Source organism: Teleopsis dalmanni, chromosome 1 (genome assembly GCF_002237135.1).
Source record: "Teleopsis dalmanni isolate 2A chromosome 1, ASM223713v2, whole genome shotgun sequence".
Classification (NCBI taxonomy): domain Eukaryota; kingdom Metazoa; phylum Arthropoda; class Insecta; order Diptera; family Diopsidae; genus Teleopsis; species Teleopsis dalmanni.
The window spans coordinates 18,033,389-18,054,662 of NC_051846.1; the positions used below are offsets into that span (position 1 = coordinate 18,033,389).

Consider the following 21,274-nt stretch of genomic DNA (forward strand, 5'->3'; position numbering starts at 1 on the left):
GGCATACATTAATAAAAAAACACCAAGGATATGTTGAGACAAAGCAAAAAGGGTTAAGAGTTGTGTTCTTCATTTGCAAGTAATAAATTAAAAATCCAGAATAAAATAAATTTGCATTTGTTGAAATTACTTGCCTAACTTTTGTTATTTAAATTTAAATATCTTCTTTTAATGAATTATTAAAACCTTTTATTTGTTTTAAAGTATTATTGAATCTTATGAAAACGAATTAGAAGATATGCTCATCTTTGAAGGCAGCTCATATTTTTACCCTTTCTACGGCATCTTCAGAAGTATTCAACTGTCCCTAGCTCAGCGGGTGTGGAAGGACTCATTAACTAATATTGGAATATGTATATCGTATCTTATTCCAATCTCATTAATCTGAGCTGACCTTAAAGGTATAGTCTTATTTTATTTCAGCAGTTTATAGTATACCACACCCCTTCCGACCTCATCAGTTCATTACCTTGTTGGTAAAAATGTTGCATTTAGGTGTTGATGCGTTTAATTCACTACGTCATACACACATTGCTCTTCATTTTGAGTTATAGTAATACCTGTATATGCATTTTCGGTCATCAGTAATTATAAAATATAAAAATTTTTTTCTTATTTATTTTCTACATAACAACTTATAAATCTTTTTAAAACATTTAAGAGCTTTGCATAGAAAACGCATGATTCTCGACATACTAAATAGAATTATCAAATATATGCTGTTTTGTATAGGAATTTAAAATTCTTATATTGTTACTTCTAGTCGGAGCATATGCATAAGAGGTGCATTTACGAATAGAAAGAATAGTTATTAAAGGTCAATATATTGATCTGTAAGATCACCAGCGCTGACTAGTACATGCCATTTTTGTAATAACTAGATTAACGATTAGTAACAAAAAACATTTATTTTTGGTGGTTATCATAATTTTAAAGCCTGATATTTTAAAAACTATGTTATATTTTTGTTTAACAGCATAAGATTTTAACGCACTAATATCATTCAGATGTCTGACGATCGTCATTGGCTCTACATTTTTTGCTTGTGTGTTTTTATATGTCATCGTTATAGTTGTGTTACAGTAGCTGTCCTCGTCCTCAATGACGTCCTCCCTGGTCATGTGAGCTGTGATAGCGCTTTGTGCTCCTCCTCAAAATGTTTAAGACGCTGTATGGTTTGAGTTGGAAATGTTTTTACTGTATTCCATTTGAGACTACTGTAGCTCATTTCATGTGTAATGTTGCGCTGGGAGATGGTATGTGTCTTAAAACCTTCAGAGTCCTCTGGATAACTACACCTACCTTTTCTGTTTTTCAATAAGTAAATACGAATGTTTAGTAAATTTTTGATGATATTGATATCACGCCTTGCCTATTGTAAACGCAGTTTAGCTCTTCTGTCTGCATGTCTACTGGAAGCTTTCTAGTAATGACATAGATTACACCATCAGACACTGTTCTATATGCGCAAACAACATGCAATGCATTGCATTTGTGTATCTGTGCCACCCATAATATATATAGTGACATAAAGCATTCTGAAGAAATTTGTTCAAAATAGTTGGAATATATAAATTGTGCCAGATTGAATATTCTCTTCAATAGCTCTCGCCGCAATTGTGAGGAAGATTATTGAAGGGCTTGCTATCTAATTTGTTATTGAAAAGCACACACAAAATATAAATTAAACATGTTAGAGACTTACTTTAGAAAGCATCTTACTTGGTTACAGGATCTCTGCTTGCGGTTCATCTTAGCCTTGATTGTACAGTCAGAGATTTATATGGCAATAGAATGGGCAAATTGGTTTAAGTATACCTCTTAGGTAAAAATTAGAAACCAAGTATTATCTTACTGATTCGATTAAATAAAATTTTGGAAATTTAAAAAATTGAATTGTAGTTGCACTTTTTAACATGCTAATGCAAATAAAATATATTAATGAATTATAAAATGTTCTTGTATATTTCTACGAGGTGTTCTGGTTTGAGTATATAATCCTTCATCATCATTCATAGTTTATTTCCATTATAATCACATCAGCTCAACCATTTTAAGTAATGCTATATATACACTGTAAGAAAATTATTTAATTTTATTTCTTAATTTAAGTTTATAAAGAGGATATTTATGTTACTTCAACGTGGATTCATCACAACATTTATTTCGTTTTGGGAATATTTGAAATTTTTCTTACTGAATTTTGAATTTTTATTTATGTTTTATTTCAACAATAAATTTTTTGCATATCCTTGCCATTTACACATTTTCAGTTTAGCATTTGCACTTAAGTTGGTTTTTGTCTGCATTGTAGTGAGTGCACGCAGCGCAAGTCCTTAAACAGGAGCGGCACCCATTCGCCCATTCACCCATTCACCCATTCACCCTTTCCTTGTTTCTGTTAAGAACAATTTATTTCCGACTTCCTTCGTTTCGTTTTCTCGTTTCGTCTCAGTTTAATTCACTTTATTTAGTTTAAGTTATATTTTAAATAAATAGCAAATTCTTGTAATTTTAATGCAACAAATCATAAATAAAATTGCTTAAGTTTTTCTTTATTTCTTGTTCGAGTATGAAAATAAATTGCATTTTCTAGCAATTCTAGAACTCTTTACCGAAATCCAACTAAAAAATTTTCTTTAACATTTTTTACTCGTTTTCCAAACAAAAAAAAAATAAAAAAAAATAAAACCAAAAAAAAAACAAACAAAATAAACTAAAAATGTCATTTGCAACATTTTCACGAATATTTTGGTGCATAAACTGCTGAATTATTCGGAAAACTTGCGTGACGCTACTTAACTACAACGCCACTATTGGGTTTGGATTGTTCCGAAACTAACAACTCCACCATCCCACCATCCCGCCATTATGCCATCATGCCATCTTGCCATCATGCTATCCTGCCACACTGTCAAATGCCATACAACGTGTGCTAAACTTATTTTTTGATAACTATTTCCATGTATGAATTGTGTGTGTGTGTTTGGATACGTGACGTCACGCGATTGGTACATTTGAATTGATTTTTAACAAAATGCCACAACGCGCTACTTTGACTTGGTGTTTTTCGTCGCTTGGATCTGGGTCCTGACGTTATCCTAACCACCATGTAATGCACCAAACTAAACTGAATTGAATTGAACTGAACTGAACTGAACAAAACCGTGGAATCGCATGCAAATGCATTCGCCAAAAACAAACATCACGTACGAACGCTTATGACAGTTTGCAAAAGCAAGTTAGCGTGATGAGCATGAATTTATCAGCGAAACTAGATGAGCTTCAAAGAGGCGATCGACACTTGGAGACGACAGTCGCCTTGTGCGAAATACGTACACAACTGCAGGAGCTGACAAAATCCGTTGAGAGTTGTCAGAGTGAAGTATCCGAGGTAAGTATGAGTTGACACATAACTTAAGAACTTAAGAACATAAGAACTTGAGAACTTAAGATTTCATAATTAATTAAATTCTCAAAATTTGCATTAATTAAAATGTTGCAGGTTAAACGTGACATGGTCGCAATTAAACACGAATTGGACACAGTGCAGCAAGTCAAGGAGGAAATTGAGGAGCTGCGCGAATATGTCGACAGACTGGAAGAACACACGCACAGACGGAAGCTAAGACTTTTAGAACAAGTTTGTAGCTTAAATTATTTGCCATGTTGTGTAATTAATACTTAAATTTCATATATATTCATGTACCAAAAATATTTCAAATTTATAAAAACGTAAACAGTTAAACGAACAATTCAAATGTCATACTATGTGGCACATGCAACCGCTGGAGAGGGATAGGGAGAGTAATGTCCAATGCATAATGCGGGCAAATTATGAACGCTTTCATTACATTTGTAGTTAACCTGTGCTCTGTGTCCTATGTCCTGTGTATCTTAAAGAACAGATTAGAGTGGTTGCATCTGCCACAAGATGACATTTCAATACAGACCGCTTCTTCATGTTTTGCTATCAGTTTTTTAATTTCATTTCATTTAAAATAAGAGTTTATTATTTTTATAAATTCAAAATTTAAAAAAAATAAAATTTATTTTGCTTAATTTTATTTTTGTGTTTTTATTTGCGTATTTAGTTTTTATGAGTTTTTTACATCCACTGTTTTTTACAAAAATGAGTGTTTTTTTCGAGAGTAAAAACCTCAGTCTTTTTTTCACTAACACGATCAATGGTAAGGTGCCGACAGTTGGTAGGAAATCGCTGGCTATCTGATCCTTCATTTTACACATCAATTTTAAATTCTGCTACGGACTTTTAAGTTTATATATTGAAGTCAACCTAAGTGTATATATAAGCGAATAATTCGCCATTTAAAGAAGTATTAAAAATTAGTTTTTTTAATTCTCTGACATGTATCTCTAAATAGCTTCGCGATTTTTCATACTTCCCAACCGATAATATGCATAATTCTTAAAAATCAAAATTGGTCAGATAATTTTCAAGTGCATAAACAACACACATATACTGCCATGCACTTGAATAGGGACAAATATTTTATTACGTATACACAAATATATGACTAAAAGAAACAAAGTAAACTAATAAACAAATATTTTTTTAATATTCGGTATTTCATTTTGTATTGAATGAAAAAAAAACTTTTTCAAATTAATATAGTTTTTTTTTTAAATACTTTTTTTTTGCGTGCTCTTCAAAAATGAATATTTTTATGCAGCACTTGAATAGGGACAAGAACTAAAAACTAATGTTCAAGACATGGTATATAAATGTTCATAAATTTTACGGCTTACTTATTATTAGTGTTCATAATTAAATTATTTTAATAATGTGTGGAGTCACTATTTTTGGAAATAAATTTATACAACCTATTAGGAGGAAAATCATATAATACCTTGATGTAATTTAAGGATACTTCGCTGCAGGCTGTGTTGATGGCATCTGTTTATGCCTGTATGTCCTCGTAATATCTCCCAGCATTATACATTTTTTTGTCAGCTATTCCCATACATTTTTGATTATATTTAGATCAGGAGAATAATCAGGCCAGTTCAATAAAATCGCATTTTGCTGCTAAATCCAAGTTTATGTAGTATGAATTAGGGCATTATCCTGCTGAAAAGTCAACTACAATGGTCCACAATAATGTTGTTAACCTCAGGAAACGCTTTCCCGAGCAAACCTTTGTGATCCGTTGCATTAATTTTAAAGAACACAACTTGCAGCTTACATGTTCCATAATATGATATGGCATTCCATACCATAACACCTTTCTCACGGTTATGTCGACGGTAAAGGAAGTGCTCTTCTTTTCGAATATCATAAAAATATTATTTAAAACCATCAGATCCATTCAAATTAAAGCGATTTTCAACTGAAAACACTTTGGCAAGCCACTCGTTGTCCCAAGTCATGTAATTTTGAGCAAAGACTTGACAAAAATCTTTACGCTGATTATAGCAAAGTCTGCAAAGTTTGCCTATTCTCTATACGTCAGGAAACAGCAAATCACAGACAACAGCAACAATAGATTAAGAGAAGAATAAAACGAAATATACACAAATTCTTGTACCTATACGAGTGCATAGCAGTGTATATGCCCAATTTTATTTGGTGTATATTATATAAACTGTATAAAATATCGTCAATTATATATAGATGAATATCATTGTTGCCACATATTTCATATGTGGTAAGATGTATATTTGACTGGTCAAAAAATACTTACCATAATTCTTTCGAAAGCTTATGGAATCACAAATATTTACATAGATTAAAAACATTTTATTCCAATTAGTTTTTGCATTTTAATAAAAATACATTCCCGTTGCAAATGTTTTATTTCAATAGAAATCTAAGCCCAAAACAACAACAAAAACACAAACAGAAACAAAAACAAAAACTTTATCCTTTCGACCAAACAAATTGAACTGTAATTTTAATTATTTCTGCTGTGCTTAATGACCTTGACTTAAGCTGTTTGGTCATATTTAACATAACCGCACCACAGCAGCACACAAATAAAATATTGCAAAGCGAAAGCTTGCCTTAATGTTTGCCAACCAACAGCCAACAACTTACAACCGACAACAAACATGTAACAACCATTGCCCCTCAAGTAAGTCAAGTAAGTAGCCGCCTGCTTAATAAACAACAAATAACAAATCTGTATGACATGTTGCATAGTTTCAGGCGCTGCGTGTTTAAGTGTAATAATTTTTGTTATTAAATAATCATTGATAATATTCTTGCACTCCATCATAATTGCAGGTGTAAATTTATTAGTTCTTCCTCTGTCGTTCCTCCTCCTTAATATTCCACAGCACAACACAGCTCAGCACAGCACAGCTCAGCACAACAGGGAAGTAGTTGGAAAGTAGTGTGCACCTTTGTGCTTAGGTATTTGCATTATTAATGAATGCGTGTTTGTTCCCCTTTTAGTTAATGCGTGTTTTCGTGTTAACTTAAACAATATTAACGATGTTATGGCAATATTAATTATGTTTTCGTAACCCTGACTTCAATTCTTTATGCTGATTTATGTGCTGATAAGGTCAGGTCGGAAGTAGAGGAGTGCAGGAGTGCAGGCTGGTAAGGTAGGAGTAAAAGATTATAATGTGTAGTAATTATTTAAATTAGAGAGAACATTTTTCTTAAAATCGTTGGTAAGAAAGTTTTAATTAGAATTTGCTACACCAACACTAATATAAACAGATTAATGAACAAAAATAAAAAATAAACAATGTTTTAGAAGTAATGTGTGTTTTGTTGCTATACATTTATATAGACATTATTTATGACTACTACATTTGTACAACCACTACAAAAGCATTTGAACATTGGAAAGAGATTTCTGTTTCAAAGTATAACACATGTTCATCTGTCTATTCGAAATTATTACTTGAGACTGAATCATTGTTCCGTTTTTAGTGCTGTTAATTGGCACTTTTCTTCATTTTCCATATTTTTAGTGTTGTTAGCAGAGCTTAGAACCGGAACCGAAAACCGAAATAAACCGATATTTTTGCACGAACGAAAAAAATTCCGGTTCGATCAGGGCTTCGTACCGAAATCGATATATATTTTTTACTTTTGAACCGGAATGAACACCGGAACGGAAAAGAACGGTTCGAAGTCCTGGTTGTTAGTTGACCGCTTGGTTGTTTGCTTTTTACCTTTTAGCTGGCATTGTGGATGTTGTTTATTTTAATAAGTATATTTTGACTAAGTCAACTAAGTTCGTCAGTATTAACTTGACTGTATGAGCGAAGTAAAGGGTACTTTTCGTTTTAAATATAAATTTGACTTAAACTTAACTAAATATTAAGGATGTGATTTACTATTTCAATTGAAATATACAAATGTCCAAGAGTAAATAAGCCCAATTAGTAACAAAGGTATTAATAATGTTTGACTTAATTGTCCTTTAGTAAAATATACAAAGTATTTTACATATAAATTTCTAATAATTTTTTTTTCCTCTCAATTGTTATCATTTCTATTTATTATCGTTAATTTTTTTTAATATGTTCCAAACATTTACAACACAATTGGTAATACAAAATTGGTATACAAAACTAAAATTAATTATAATTATGCATAAAATTTATTAAAAATGTTATTGAAAATTTTTATTTTTATTTTAATAATATTTTATTCCAACTTTTTCATTCAAATTGTACACAGGGTCTAACGTTTTTCCTAACATACGCGATATTCTCGGCGGTATTGGGTATGCTACAGTTTGGCTACAATACTGGAGTGATAAATGCACCTGAGAAAAACATTGAAAATTTCATGAAAGATGTATACAAGGATCGCTATGGCGAAGATATTAGCGAAGAAATCATACAACAGCTGTACTCCGTGGCGGTGTCGATATTCGCCATTGGAGGCATGTTGGGAGGTTTCAGCGGCGGTTGGATGGCTAACCGCTTTGGCAGGTTAGTATCGACGCAAAGTAAATTTAACTGAAAAATAAATATGTTTTATTATTTTAATATGAAATTATAGAAAAGGAGGCTTATTATTAAACAATGTAGTTGGCATATCTGGTGCGTGCCTGATGGGTTTCACGAAAGTGAGCCATTCTTATGAAATGCTATTCCTGGGTCGATTGATCATTGGTATAAACTGCGGTAAGTTAGTATTTAAAAATTTACATTATCAGTTGTAAGTTAAATTTGAATATGATTTTAGAATTTTTTTTTCCAAAAACAAATTCTTGAGTAGTAGCGAGATTAGAAGAAAATTTTATTTCTAATTAATTGAAGTCTTGGCTGATCAATAGAGCTGCTTCGAGTGTTGCCAAATAACCAGCATCAATGGTTTTTAAAATATTTGTTTGATTTAATCGTTCGTTAAATATTGGTCAAGACTACAAATATCAAGATTTAGCTCTGAACCCTTCCAAATTTGCAGCACTAAGTCACGTTGTCACTCAACCGATCCAACGCTGTGCTTGACTTGTGTTGCTCGAATTTGGAGTTTAGTCAGTTTTTGTTAATCTTCCTCAAAAAATGGGTTATATTATTGATGGATTATATTAAAATGAAATCATAAACTAATAATATATTTATTGTTAGATTTCTATTGTTAGACATTTGATTATAGATTGCTATAGATACGTAATTATATAATATTGCATTGCCTTAAATTGAAATTTTTTAAATAAAATTGTTTATAACTTTAAACATTGAAGGACTCAACACATCATTGGTGCCAATGTATATCTCTGAAATAGCGCCACTTAATTTACGTGGTGGCCTCGGTACTGTGAATCAATTGGCTGTGACTGTAGGTTTACTATTATCCCAAGTATTGGGTATAGAACAAATTTTAGGAACTAATGATGGCTGGCCAGTATTACTTGGTCTAGCCGTTTGTCCAGCATTATTGCAATTATTATTACTGCCGGTTTGCCCAGAATCACCAAGATATTTGCTCATAACAAAACAGTGGGAAGAAGAAGCACGAAAAGGTACATCCAAAAGTCACACAACAATAGTTAGTGAATGAAATATTAAAAAAATAAATGTATGTTTATAGCCCTGCGTAGATTGCGTGCAACGAACGATGTAGAGGAGGACATCGAAGAGATGCGCGCTGAGGAGCGTGCTGAACAATCTGAAGCCCACATGACTACAATAGAATTAATATGTTCAAAAACATTGCGGCAGCCATTAATAATCGCTATAGTTATGCAGCTAAGTCAGCAGCTCAGCGGTATAAATGCAGTATTCTATTACTCCACAGCTCTCTTTATGAGTTCCGGCTTGACTGAGGAAAGTGCTAAATTTGCCACAATGGGCATTGGCGCAATTATGGTAAGCACTTTTATGATTATGATTATTGTATAGTGGATGATATTGATGTGTGTTTCTACTCCTAGGTTGTTATGACTTTGGTCTCCATACCACTTATGGATCGCACAGGTCGTCGCACACTACACCTATACGGGTTAGGTGGCATGTTCATATTCTCCATTTTCATCACGATATCATTCCTTATAAAGGCAAGTAAACACAGAAAAATATTTACATACATATTTACATATTTGCGTAAATCTGTGAAGCGGCAAGTATACAATTTTTTCCACTAATAGAAGTATATATAGTTGATTTGTGATATGTATAGTAATATTAGAACTAGCCTTAGACTTACAGAACTAGGCTCGTAGACTAGTTTGAAATGCCCACTTCGAACGAAAGGCTAAAGGAATTTTAATAAGTTCTTTTGTTAAACAATTAAAACTATTTATGCATGATGTTGTCTTTTTGTTTTATAAGGAATGAATTTCGACTTTTTTAAACAATAAACATAAAACAGTATAGTTAAATTTCAAAATATTCTCAATAATTACATAAATACTATCGTAAATATTATATTAACTGGAAATCTGTAAATATATCGAATTAGATCCGCTTTGCATTCAGATAATAATGATACAGAAATTCGTGCGATAAATTTTGTTCGATCTTACTTTGATGATATAAAATAAAAAGTTCTTAATTTTGGAATAATATAAATAGTAAATTTCATTAAAATAAAAAAAATTAACACATTCAAAATTTATTTAACGATTTCTGGTACACACTCTTTATATAGCTTTTTCATATCTTGCAAGGCTTGCATCATATCTTGCATTGTTACAGTATTCTCTCGATTCTTGCACTGATCGGAAACATAGTCGAAATGGCAAGAGTTGAAATACAAAGTTCAAATCTTTTTGCATGCTTTTTGCTATTTTAAAACACTATTTGTTAAATTATTGCTAAAAACTCACTCTCAACATTTATCATAAAATATATCACAAAATTGAAATTGAAGAAAATCACATTTATATTATCCAAAGCTTTGACTTATTTCAATTTGCATTTTATTATCATTTTATACCCACAATTATCACGCATATAGTATCTTAAGTATTATGGTAAATGTATCTCACACAATGTATATATGTAAATGTAAACGTATTGATATCGAATTTGGCCTCGTTTGTGCTCTGTTTATGGCTTTGTGTCTTTGTAAATATTTGTACGTTTTTGTATATATCTTAGGTTAAGTTTACTTGAATAAATGAGTTTAGGTGTTAAAAGAAATTTTAACAAATGTTTCGAATTCAATAATAGTAATTTATTCTATATCTTCTGCAAGCATTAAGTATGGATTTTCCTTTTCACGCAAATCCGAAATCTTACTGGTTAGTAAGTACAACTAAATAAACTAGCAAGGATTTAAGTATATGTAATGAATTCTGTGAGTTATAAAAAATATTTATTTTTCACTCTTCTCTACTATAATAAAATACAGAGTCTTGGTATTGCGATTCACGATTAATCGTCTGATGCCAAAAGTAATATTAACATAAACCATAGGTTCACATTATTTATAGTATTTGATGGACTTAGTCAATGAGGAACTACCTTCACATTGTCACATTAAATTCTCCGAATTAATTCAGCAATGGAGAACTGCAAGCATTTCTGAGTATTCTCACAAATCGCCAGTTATGCGAATATATGGAGTGAGAAGCGAATAAAACAATCTATGAAAATACAAACAAGCAAACGATAGAAGTCCGAAGAAGTGATTAATCGAATTCAAATACGGGTCCAATACCTAGAGAAGTAATAATTTTTTTTGTTAATTGCTTCCCTTATTAGTTATTAGTTAAATGACAATGTAAATTGTTAAACTAAAGGTGAATAAATTAATGGATATTAAGGTTGCTCTAAAGCATACCAATGTTAGGCTGATGTAAAGATTGGTTTTCCTACTATGCCACATTCAACAAGTTATCATTTCTTTCAAAAGTGTAAATTTGTTATTAGCAAACAAACGAATAATTTTCGAATAAATTCCATAAGTTCTTGCGCCTAAAAGCGAGTGCTAGTGATTACATATTATGAACACCAAAAAGCGATTAGAAAATCAAACGAATATAAACTGAATATTTTTTTTTGGATATTTCTAGTAGTTAAAATAGAGTTTTTGGTTGCAATGAGAAAGTTTGATTTTGAATTGGAATAGAGTGGAATTAATCAATTTTGATAAAAGAGAATGTGACGGGAGATATGTAGATTGGGTCTGATTTATACTAGTGTTAAGCTGACCTAAAAAAACAGATTTCCTTGATGTGTATCTACTATATGACTTCTGTATTTGGTTATCTTGATAGTTAATGAAGGAGCAATTTCCAATTACACATATATTAATATTATTATCTTTGGAAAAATAGTAACTAGGAAGTGTGGTCATTTACTTTACTAATAGCGAACTCGTATTTCGTCACTCGTAAAGGTATAAACATTCAATTGATGTGCTTAGCGTTTCGAACGCTCATTGCATATATTATGTAGTGGATAACATAGCATTACATTTTTTAAGCCTGAAGTGAAGCGTATCGGAAAGAATGTTGAGAAACACTGGTGTAAACGTTTTTTTCATTGACAACTAACTACTTCCGTGTTGATTACATTACAGTGTAACTTGTATTATATTGCTTCTGTATTTGCTGATTATGATTCTTAAAGAAGTATATTCAATATACTCACCAAAAGCGCCTTTCAGAATTCTCTTTGTTTCGTTAAAAAATTTATTGACGTTTACGCTTGGAAAAGTTCAATGTCAGAATGATTGTTGAGATCTATATTAATAAACCATTCTTTGGTTAATTAAATAAATGAACACTTTCTGATATTTAAATTAAGTTTTTTAAGTTAAGTTTTATGTTTATATAAGTACTAAATGCTTAAGAAGAGAAGAAATTACCATTATCTTAAAAAAAAAGCCAAGAAATCAGAGTAAAACTCATTTATTCAAGCGTCTCTTCCCCTGAAAACGAAATAATTCTCGACTTGGCAGGCTTTTTACCTCTGCGATAAAAGTTATTAAAAATGCTTATATTAATTAGCGAAATTTTCATTTTTTCGTATTGTTGTTTTATTTTTTTTCTTATTTGCTTTTACGAAATTGTAATTTTTGTTTTAAAATTTGTTTTTTTATTCATTTTGCAAATTCATTCATTTTGTATTATATTTACACGTTTACACAAGTAAGGCTTTTATTTATTTTATTCATTTGGTTATAGTTTTACAATATTTTTGAAATTCAACAATTCTTAAGCAATTTTTTAAATAACGCCTCTGGTGAGACAACTGTATCAGCGGAATACACTCAAACAAATAAAAATGTGCACAAGTTTTGAATAAATTTGCTAATTTGTACACAATTGGCTTAAGCTGTAGCAAAATTTTGTAAAAATAAATTTGGTGACAGTTTTTTACTTAAACTGTTATTAATAATAATACTTTTAACAAAATTTCACAGTGTAGTTTTCTTCACCACACTCTCAACTCTCAACTCACCACCCAACACAGTAAACTGCAACGTTAATATAGCATAAGCAGATACCTTTTGTAAATTATAAAAAATATGACAATTTTGCTGTTCAACTAACATACGCAAATGTTAAAAAGGCAATTACTCAATTAAAATAGTTAAATCAGTAGCAAAAGTAAAAATCATTTAAATTGCTTAGCTTTAAGCTAATTCACCACACCAAGTACGAAAAATACAACATACAACAAAGTACACTGTTAAAAAGTAAACACACAATTTTTATAGTAACATTTTTTTAAAACATTTTTAAGTATTCTTAACTCATAGTTCGTTCACAAGCAAAGTAGAAATTTAATGCTCATTATTGCAAGTGCAAAGATTTTGATTGCGGCTTATGTGAGTTCCTGAGAACAACTTGAAGAACAGTTCAACAGAAAACAAAGCCCACAAAACCACAAATTGTTACCTGATCAAGGAACTCCGGCATTTTTAAATTATTTTCACATTAATAGCATTTAATCTTTAAGCCAAACCGGCAAATTTGCACATAATGTAGTTTACTTATAGACAATAAGTTCATCAAAATTTTTAAAAACATCTGCGAGAAACACTGCAGACATCCATGTGAACTAGAAATAAGAGTTCAAATTCCTTATTCAATAATCATACTTTTTATATTAAGAGACAAAAAAAAAAAAACAAATCAAGAACGAAACTCAACTCATGCATAAAATTAGTCAGAGTCTCCAACACTCATTTTCTATTATCACAGACCCCTGTGATATTCACCAAAGTTTAGGTAGGTAATCAATCAATCAATCAACCAAGAATCATGAGGTTCTAAATATTTTTCGATTTTATTTGATTTTATAATTTCAATTAAATTTTTTCATTTATTAAAATTTCGAACGCGAAAGCAAAGCAAATTAAACATGAATAATAAAATGTAAAAAAAAGAAATAAAAGAAATGAAAGAAAATGAAAGAGAGGAAAAGAAAAGAAGTAAAAGTCAAGAAAAAGCCTACAAACTATCGAGAATTTGGTTATTACGTTTTGTATAGGAGTTTTTTGGTTATGTGCAGGAAATGATCGACTGGATGTCATATCTCTCGGTTGTGGCAACACTTGGATTTGTTGTATTCTTTGCCGTTGGTCCCGGTTCCATACCATGGATGATAACAGCGGAGCTGTTCTCTCAAGGACCACGACCAAGTGCAATGGCAATTGCCGTGTTTGTCAACTGGTTAGCAAACTTCGTAGTTGGTATCGGTTTCCCCAGTATGAAGGTAAGTTATTTGTATTCACAACTTATTATAATAATATAGTATATAAAATCTATGTCCTATGTTTTTACAGAATGCTCTGGAAAACTACACGTTCTTGCCATTTAGCGTATTCTTAGCCATATTCTGGATATTCACCTATAAAAGGGTTCCTGAGACCAAAAACAAAACGTTTGAAGAGATTCTAGCAATGTTCAAGACTGAAAATGGAAGGTAAACTATTTGTTATGAATTCTTTATTACTATGACTTGTTTTTTAAATTTTCTTATTGTCATGGAGTAATTAAAAAAGAAACACATACTATTAAAACTACTTTCATAACTCATACAACGATTTTAGAGGTACTCATTTTATTTATTAACGAGGAACTTGGAAGTTTATTATGCAGATGAAATTTTTTTGATATATTTTGAATTATTCAAGACGTTCCTAATTTTTTTTATATATCGACAAAATTGTTTTCGAAGTATATATTACCCATAATTTAATGTTTATTCATGATTGGATCCTAATAATAGAAAACGGTTGTGTTATAATCCAGATTGAAGATCTATTTTTTCTTATAAGTGAAATTTGTCAGTTTTTATGGTAGAAGGCCATGGGGAATAAAATGAGAATGAAAAAATTATTTTTTGTTTATAATATATCTGAAGGCCTAAACGAATCATTATCAATTTAGGCAATAACAATGCGTACCTACGAGTTTACATTGAAGAAGAATAGTTCAATAGCCTTCTCAATATGTCTTGTATCTGTTTTTCCTTTTATAAAATAGCTAAGCGTCCACACTGACAAAACTTGGGAAAGATTTTCATGTTCGAGTGCAAATACCCATTATTTTCAAATATTCTCTTCATATATAAATTTTGTTGTCATTAATATTCCGTTATGTTTCCTTTTAATATACATTAAAATCGTTAGGAAAATGACAAGACTTTTATATAACTCTAGAAATACTACATTAACTTCTGTGTTAAGTATTAAATCCATTTTCGAAGTGTGAAGGATTAAATTCTCTTCTTTACAAAGTCTACTTCAATAGTTGCAGTAAAACTAAAATTCGTTTCATTTTCAATTGACTTCTAAAGATAACACCTTTAATGAAATTCGTTTTCCTCTATTTTTCTTACAACCTAAAAATTGTGAATTTATGTAGTGCTTTTTCGTTGTTGTTGCGGAAACCCATTTAGTTTCATCATTTTTGGAGAAGCCTGCAAGCTTTGCTTTCCTTATATGAAAGCTAAAATGAAAGTAAAAATTGTACTCAGTTCTCGTAAACTTTGTTATGTAGATGGTAGATACCTTTTTGGATGTTTGGATATTGTTTCAACATTTCTACAGCAGTCTGTGATTCGTATTTAAACTACAACGAAAGTAATAAATTAATCTTGGTTGTCGTAGACTTTGTGAGGTGCCTGTACCTTTTTGGATCTTGCGAAACTGATTCGTTTTTCTTATGAAGAAATTAAAGTATTGTGAAAGTAATAAATTTCATTTGATTGTGCGATATTATAAAACTTCGATAACGATTTGTTGATATTAAAAAAAGTCCTTTACCGTTTCATATTATTTTTATTTTGAATTCATATTTTTATTTTGAATTAATATTTTTATTTCGAATTAATATTTTTATTTTAAATTAATATTTTTATTTAATTTTTGCACTTATCATACTCAATCATTACATAGTAATTATTTTAAGTTTTCTTTCCTACATATTTATTATCTCCCCAATTACTCTAACTAATCCCAACTATATGAAGTATAGTACACTAAAATATATTATCTCAATATATAATTTTTTGTGAATTTTGTTTCTTATTAAATAACAAAAAACAATGATAAAAACCAAATTATGTTGAAATGAAACTGAAAATGAAAACATAACAACGCGTTACCCACAGGACTTTTCGAGATAGTAGACTGTACGGGTAAGTTGCATGATGAACAATCGAACTTATCTTAACGTACAAGTTCCTTAATTACATTTACTTAATATTTAATAAATTTGAAAAAAGGCAAATCAAATTTCAATATCAAAATTCATATGTTTTACATACAAATTATAAATAATATTTTATATACATTTATGTAAAAATTCATTGAGTCTTTTTGTAGAATTTTTATATGTAGTTTGAACCTAATTAATCCATTAAAAACAAAAATAATCAAAAAATAAAAATGCATATTCAGTGGTTGAAGAAGAACTAAGGATATATAAGCCAATTTGTGCTTCCAATTCAACATTGTTATATGTATTTTTCTTACATATTTAATAAAAAATTTAATAAAACAAAAAACCTTATATGTTATTTAAAAAAATATAAATATACTTTTGAATGCTTTGAATGCTTTGTTTCATGAAAACCGTGCCTAATTACATTTTAAATAATATTCATAGCATTAAAATATTAAAATAATTAGTGAAATACTTTTTTATTAGTTAAATCCCAAAAAAAAAAAACAAAACAAAATAATTTTTTATGTCATACGTTTGTTCTTCATGCTCTACCACCTCTATCTCACGATTTTCGTTATATATATATATATATGAATCAGTATCGCAACTTCATAACTCATAAGAAATTAATTAGTCCAATCCGGAAGTATAATGATTTATTTTCAAAAAGTATTTGCATTATTTCATTATTTCATTATTTTATGATTTTATTATTTTTTCATTTTATCATTTATAATTTTGTTTAATTTTATGATTTTAATTACATTCCACACAAAATCGACACACACAAAATTTTTATTTTGCGACGACAGTAAAGAACCAACACCAGCTTCACCATCTTCACCAACATCATCAACACCACCACCGACACCACCGCGACGTCGACAGTACAAAGAGTCTTTTGAAATGGTGTTTCCAGAACCTCGAATATGTCCAAAATGTAATAAGCCCAAAAGGGTTTTTAGAACGAGAGTAATCGTGCAACAACCAATAAACCAATAAACCAAACAAAACCAAATCGTACATAAACTTCTCATAAATATTAAGCGAATTATCATTATCATTTCCTTAATTACTTCAATTATTTTAATAATTTTAATTATTTTAATTATTTTCAAATTAATTATAACAATATATGTTTATTTTTTTTTTTATTTTTATTTTTTTTTGCTGTTGCTGTTGCTGTCGATTTGTATCTCGTATCTCCTGTTTAGAACTTAAAATGCAAGCTGTTTCAAAACTACTCAACAATATGGTCTACGTATGAGTTTGCTTATAAGAAAAATGTTCACAATACAATAAAATACATATATATATATCTACAATTTATCATTCTTATTTATCTGGATACTAGAATGTTAGTAATTTTGATTCAGCCCTGCGTTTAGTATTAAATGTTAATTGTTCGTTTTTGTATTTATTTTTTAATTGACAATGTTTTTTTTTTTAAAACTGATGTTATATATATAAAGAATATATAAAAATTATTTTAATTTTTAATGCGTTAAGTAAGACAAGTATTTAAAAATTTTAATAAATAAACTAAAAACAACGACAATGTTTCAATAAATTTCCACATATATGCGTTTATACCAAAACCCAATACGTAGCAAAATGGAATATGAGCTGTGCTATATATCTGATACTATACTTTTTCAGATCCTGTGAATATTTAAAAGTGAAATTACATGCAGGTTTAATTTACATCTAATTTCTTCAAATAATCTTTCTCATAATCACAATTGATTCAAATAAAGTATTATGTTTACTTTCTAATATAGGTTACATTAGATAAGTTTAATACGGTCATCTTACGAATCTACCACAGGTTGTTGGTTTTGGGTTACTGGTTGAAATAGTGTGAGCCCATTTCGTGTTTTCAATAAAGCTCAAGATGCTCTTCAAAGGGAAATTACTTTCTAATATAAGTTAGGTTAAATCATTTTAATCAATTTTAAGAATCTGAGCTCAAGAAGCTCTTCAAAAGAAGTTCCAGCGTATCTAAACAGAGTTTTTTATCTTCCTTGCAACCGTTGTAGGAATCATTTAAGTGAATATTCAATTCCCAGGCATGGTTTTCTAACTTCTAATTTGATAATGACTTGTTAGTCTCATATATATGAAAGACTCATCTCAATAAGATTACTACTGAAATGTCGGAAAATAACAAAATATATACGTAGTCCTTTTATCTATCTTGCAACTGTATTAAGATTTGTTAATATTCAATTATCTAGCATTATTTTATGTTATCTCCGTAGCGATCGCGTTTCTCAATCCGATCGCTACGATCCTATTATTTGTTATTTAAAGGTAAGGGTGGACAGATTATGAGGAATTATAATTTAGAAAATTTATTCAAATAAGTTAGGTTACTAACTAAGGTTACTATACCGTGTATACCTTGCCGTGTCTTGGAATTGGTTCAACAGGTCTTAATTTAAAAACAATACCAGTTAATAGAATATCTGTCTGATATTCTTAAGTGATTGAGTAGAGCATATTTGTGTTGTAAAGCAGCATTAAAAATAATATGTTTTCAAATTTATTATAAAGTACGAAAGTTTTTCTGATGAAAGTGAATTAAGTTCATCAGAAAGTGGATTTAAGGAATATTTAGTTATTCTCTTAATATATTTAATAACTGCTATTCCATGATAAGCTTCAGGAATGGGAGTACGGTACCTACTGGGTTTTCTTGTGTAAGAGCAAAAACTAGAACTGTTTTGAATATGAAGATAAATAGATAGATGTCAATGCAGCCTATTTTATGAAAAAGGTGCTCGTTTTGGCCCTAAGAAGTGAAATCATTGTAATATTACAGCGAAATCTTAAAACATAATAGTGGATTGTAGAAGCTTCGGATAAATAATAACTATAACCATAAATTTTCTATAGGGAAACCACCATGACATTTTGATAAAACGATTAACGATCGAAATACACTCATTAAAGATGTTTGATAGATATTACTTATTGCATATATCTTAACATTTTGTTGTTGTTGTATTCTTTTTTTTTTCTATTTTAAAATTGCACAATTTTAAATTTTGTTTAATTTTTTTAATGATTATTTAAAATCTGTTAATAACTTCCAAGCCTAAAAGACTAATCAGAAACAATTTAAGACACTTAAACTCTAGCAGTTCAGTTAACTCCAAAGAGCAAAAAAATATATATAGAAAATCAAAAATATTTAGGGAAAATGAAAAAAGAATTAAAAACAAAAAAACAAAAATTAAATTTAAAAAACGTAAACACTTAAAACATAATCGTAGAGTGTGCGAATTTCAGGAGTATGCTAAACTGTACAAATAGTTTGGAGCCCCAAAGTATGAATTCCGGCATCGAGCATGCCGCATTGATGGTATCTGAGGAAAAGACCCAACACGATTCACGTAAGAATAAATAAAATTTAACAAATCAATTCAATAAAATGTAATTTTTTAACTAACCAAACTAAAACATTTTTAATTAATTAGTTAATCAATTAATCAAATAATCAGTTAATCAGTTAATCAATTAATTAGTTAATTTATTTGCAAATGACTGCATTAAACCGTTTATGTCCGATTAGACTACTAACAAAATGAATCCTTTTTTGTTTGAGCAAAACTCCTTACACTTACACAACCTAACAGATATACTAACACATGTATTAATTTTAACATTAACTTATTAAATTATATTAATTTTTTCATCATTCTTAACAAATTTTTAGAATTATTTGAAATTACATTTTTAATTTTGATTTTTTCACGAGTGTTTTTCATAAGAAAAATCTTGTTCTGCATCCTTTTATGTGTTTGCATAATTCTTCATATATCTATAAACTTGATTATATTTTAATGTCGTGATTATAGTTTATATATAAATGTTATATATTTGTATGAAATTTGGAATAGAATGACCTAAAAATGTTAGTGTTATTAGAGCTTTACTAAAGTGAAATATGTATTTATAAAAATTATTTAAGAAATATAATAATGAAAATGCTATGGAATATTAATCCATAACCTAATATAATTATATATGCAGATAGGAAGTAAATATTATTACACATTAAACAACATTATGTATAATAACTAAATGTTCAATTTAAATCAAAATTTAGAATACTCATACGCCTTGCGTAATTTGAACTATAGTGGTTCAGATATTATTATTATTATTGACGGCCCTATGATCAAAGAAGTCGACGTAAAATAAACTAAACATAAAACCATTAAAGTCTATTTAAAAAATCGAGAGATGCATTCATTTGTAGTGTAAGTCAGATTTCATGTTCTTAAGTTGGAAAGTCCCTTACTATGTAAAACACATTGGTGGATGCAGATTTCATATTGTTATTAATTCCTTGTTATATTTAGTATTGAACCAAATTGGTTTACTACTTTTGGAAAGCTTCTTTCTATTATTATATCTTGAGTTTTTTTATGAATTTTATTATTACAATAGTAGTCGTAAGCATATATGTAAATAACGTTGTTTACCTTAGGACCAGCATTAGCCCCAACAGCAACATCAGTCTCAAGATCAAGTGAAGATTTTTCTTTCCAGAGTCTTTATAAAGGTTTAGTATGCAATTGAGGTATCGAGTACTTTTTCGGTGATAAAAAATAATTCTATACAAACCCTGTATTATTTAAATACATCCCAAAAAAACAAACAACCAGTTGAATAAACTATCTGTGTATAATGAATTCCGCCACCATTTCTTACCTGTCTTACCCCCAACGCCACATGTAAATAGTATTAATAGTTTGTATATTGCTAGATGTTTTAATATTAGAAATTCTCCTGAAGAAGGCAGAACCGAATTTGCCTAAACACAAAAAACAAAAACTTCATTTAAAACATTTTCGAAGTAACGACTCAAAATTTAAATCAAAATTAAACTCTATATAAGTTGTTATGACATTATGCACTATTATATGGCGCAAAAGTATAAAACGATAAAAATTAATAATTAAAGATCCATGGGATTACGCAAAATCTTTGGTCTATTAAGTTAATGATGCATATGGCTCTCTATGGAACGACAAGTTGTATGAACTATACAATGACATTAACATATCCGGGTGTTTGAAGATCCAACGACTAAGTTTGCTAAGCCATACTATCACAATAGAAGATGACATTCTAGTAAAAAAGGTCTTAAAACTCCATCATTAGAAGGTATTCACGGAAGAGGGAGATCTCTTGCTTGA

At 29.6% G+C, this 21,274-nt stretch overlaps 1 protein-coding gene across 1 annotated transcript in view; it reads left to right on the forward strand.

The window, feature by feature from the left end:
- LOC119671108 (glucose transporter type 1) overlaps positions 1–21,274 on the forward strand; it is a 74,600-nt gene that overhangs the window by 44,443 nt on the left and 8,883 nt on the right. Inside the window, 10 exon segments of the mRNA XM_038081622.1 lie at positions 3,229–3,394; positions 3,506–3,643; positions 7,664–7,920; positions 7,991–8,115; positions 8,679–8,957; positions 9,026–9,303; positions 9,369–9,491; positions 13,903–14,106; positions 14,177–14,316; positions 19,359–19,462. Of these exon segments, the coding sequence (XP_037937550.1) occupies positions 3,229–3,394; positions 3,506–3,643; positions 7,664–7,920; positions 7,991–8,115; positions 8,679–8,957; positions 9,026–9,303; positions 9,369–9,491; positions 13,903–14,106; positions 14,177–14,316; positions 19,359–19,462 (1,814 nt within the window).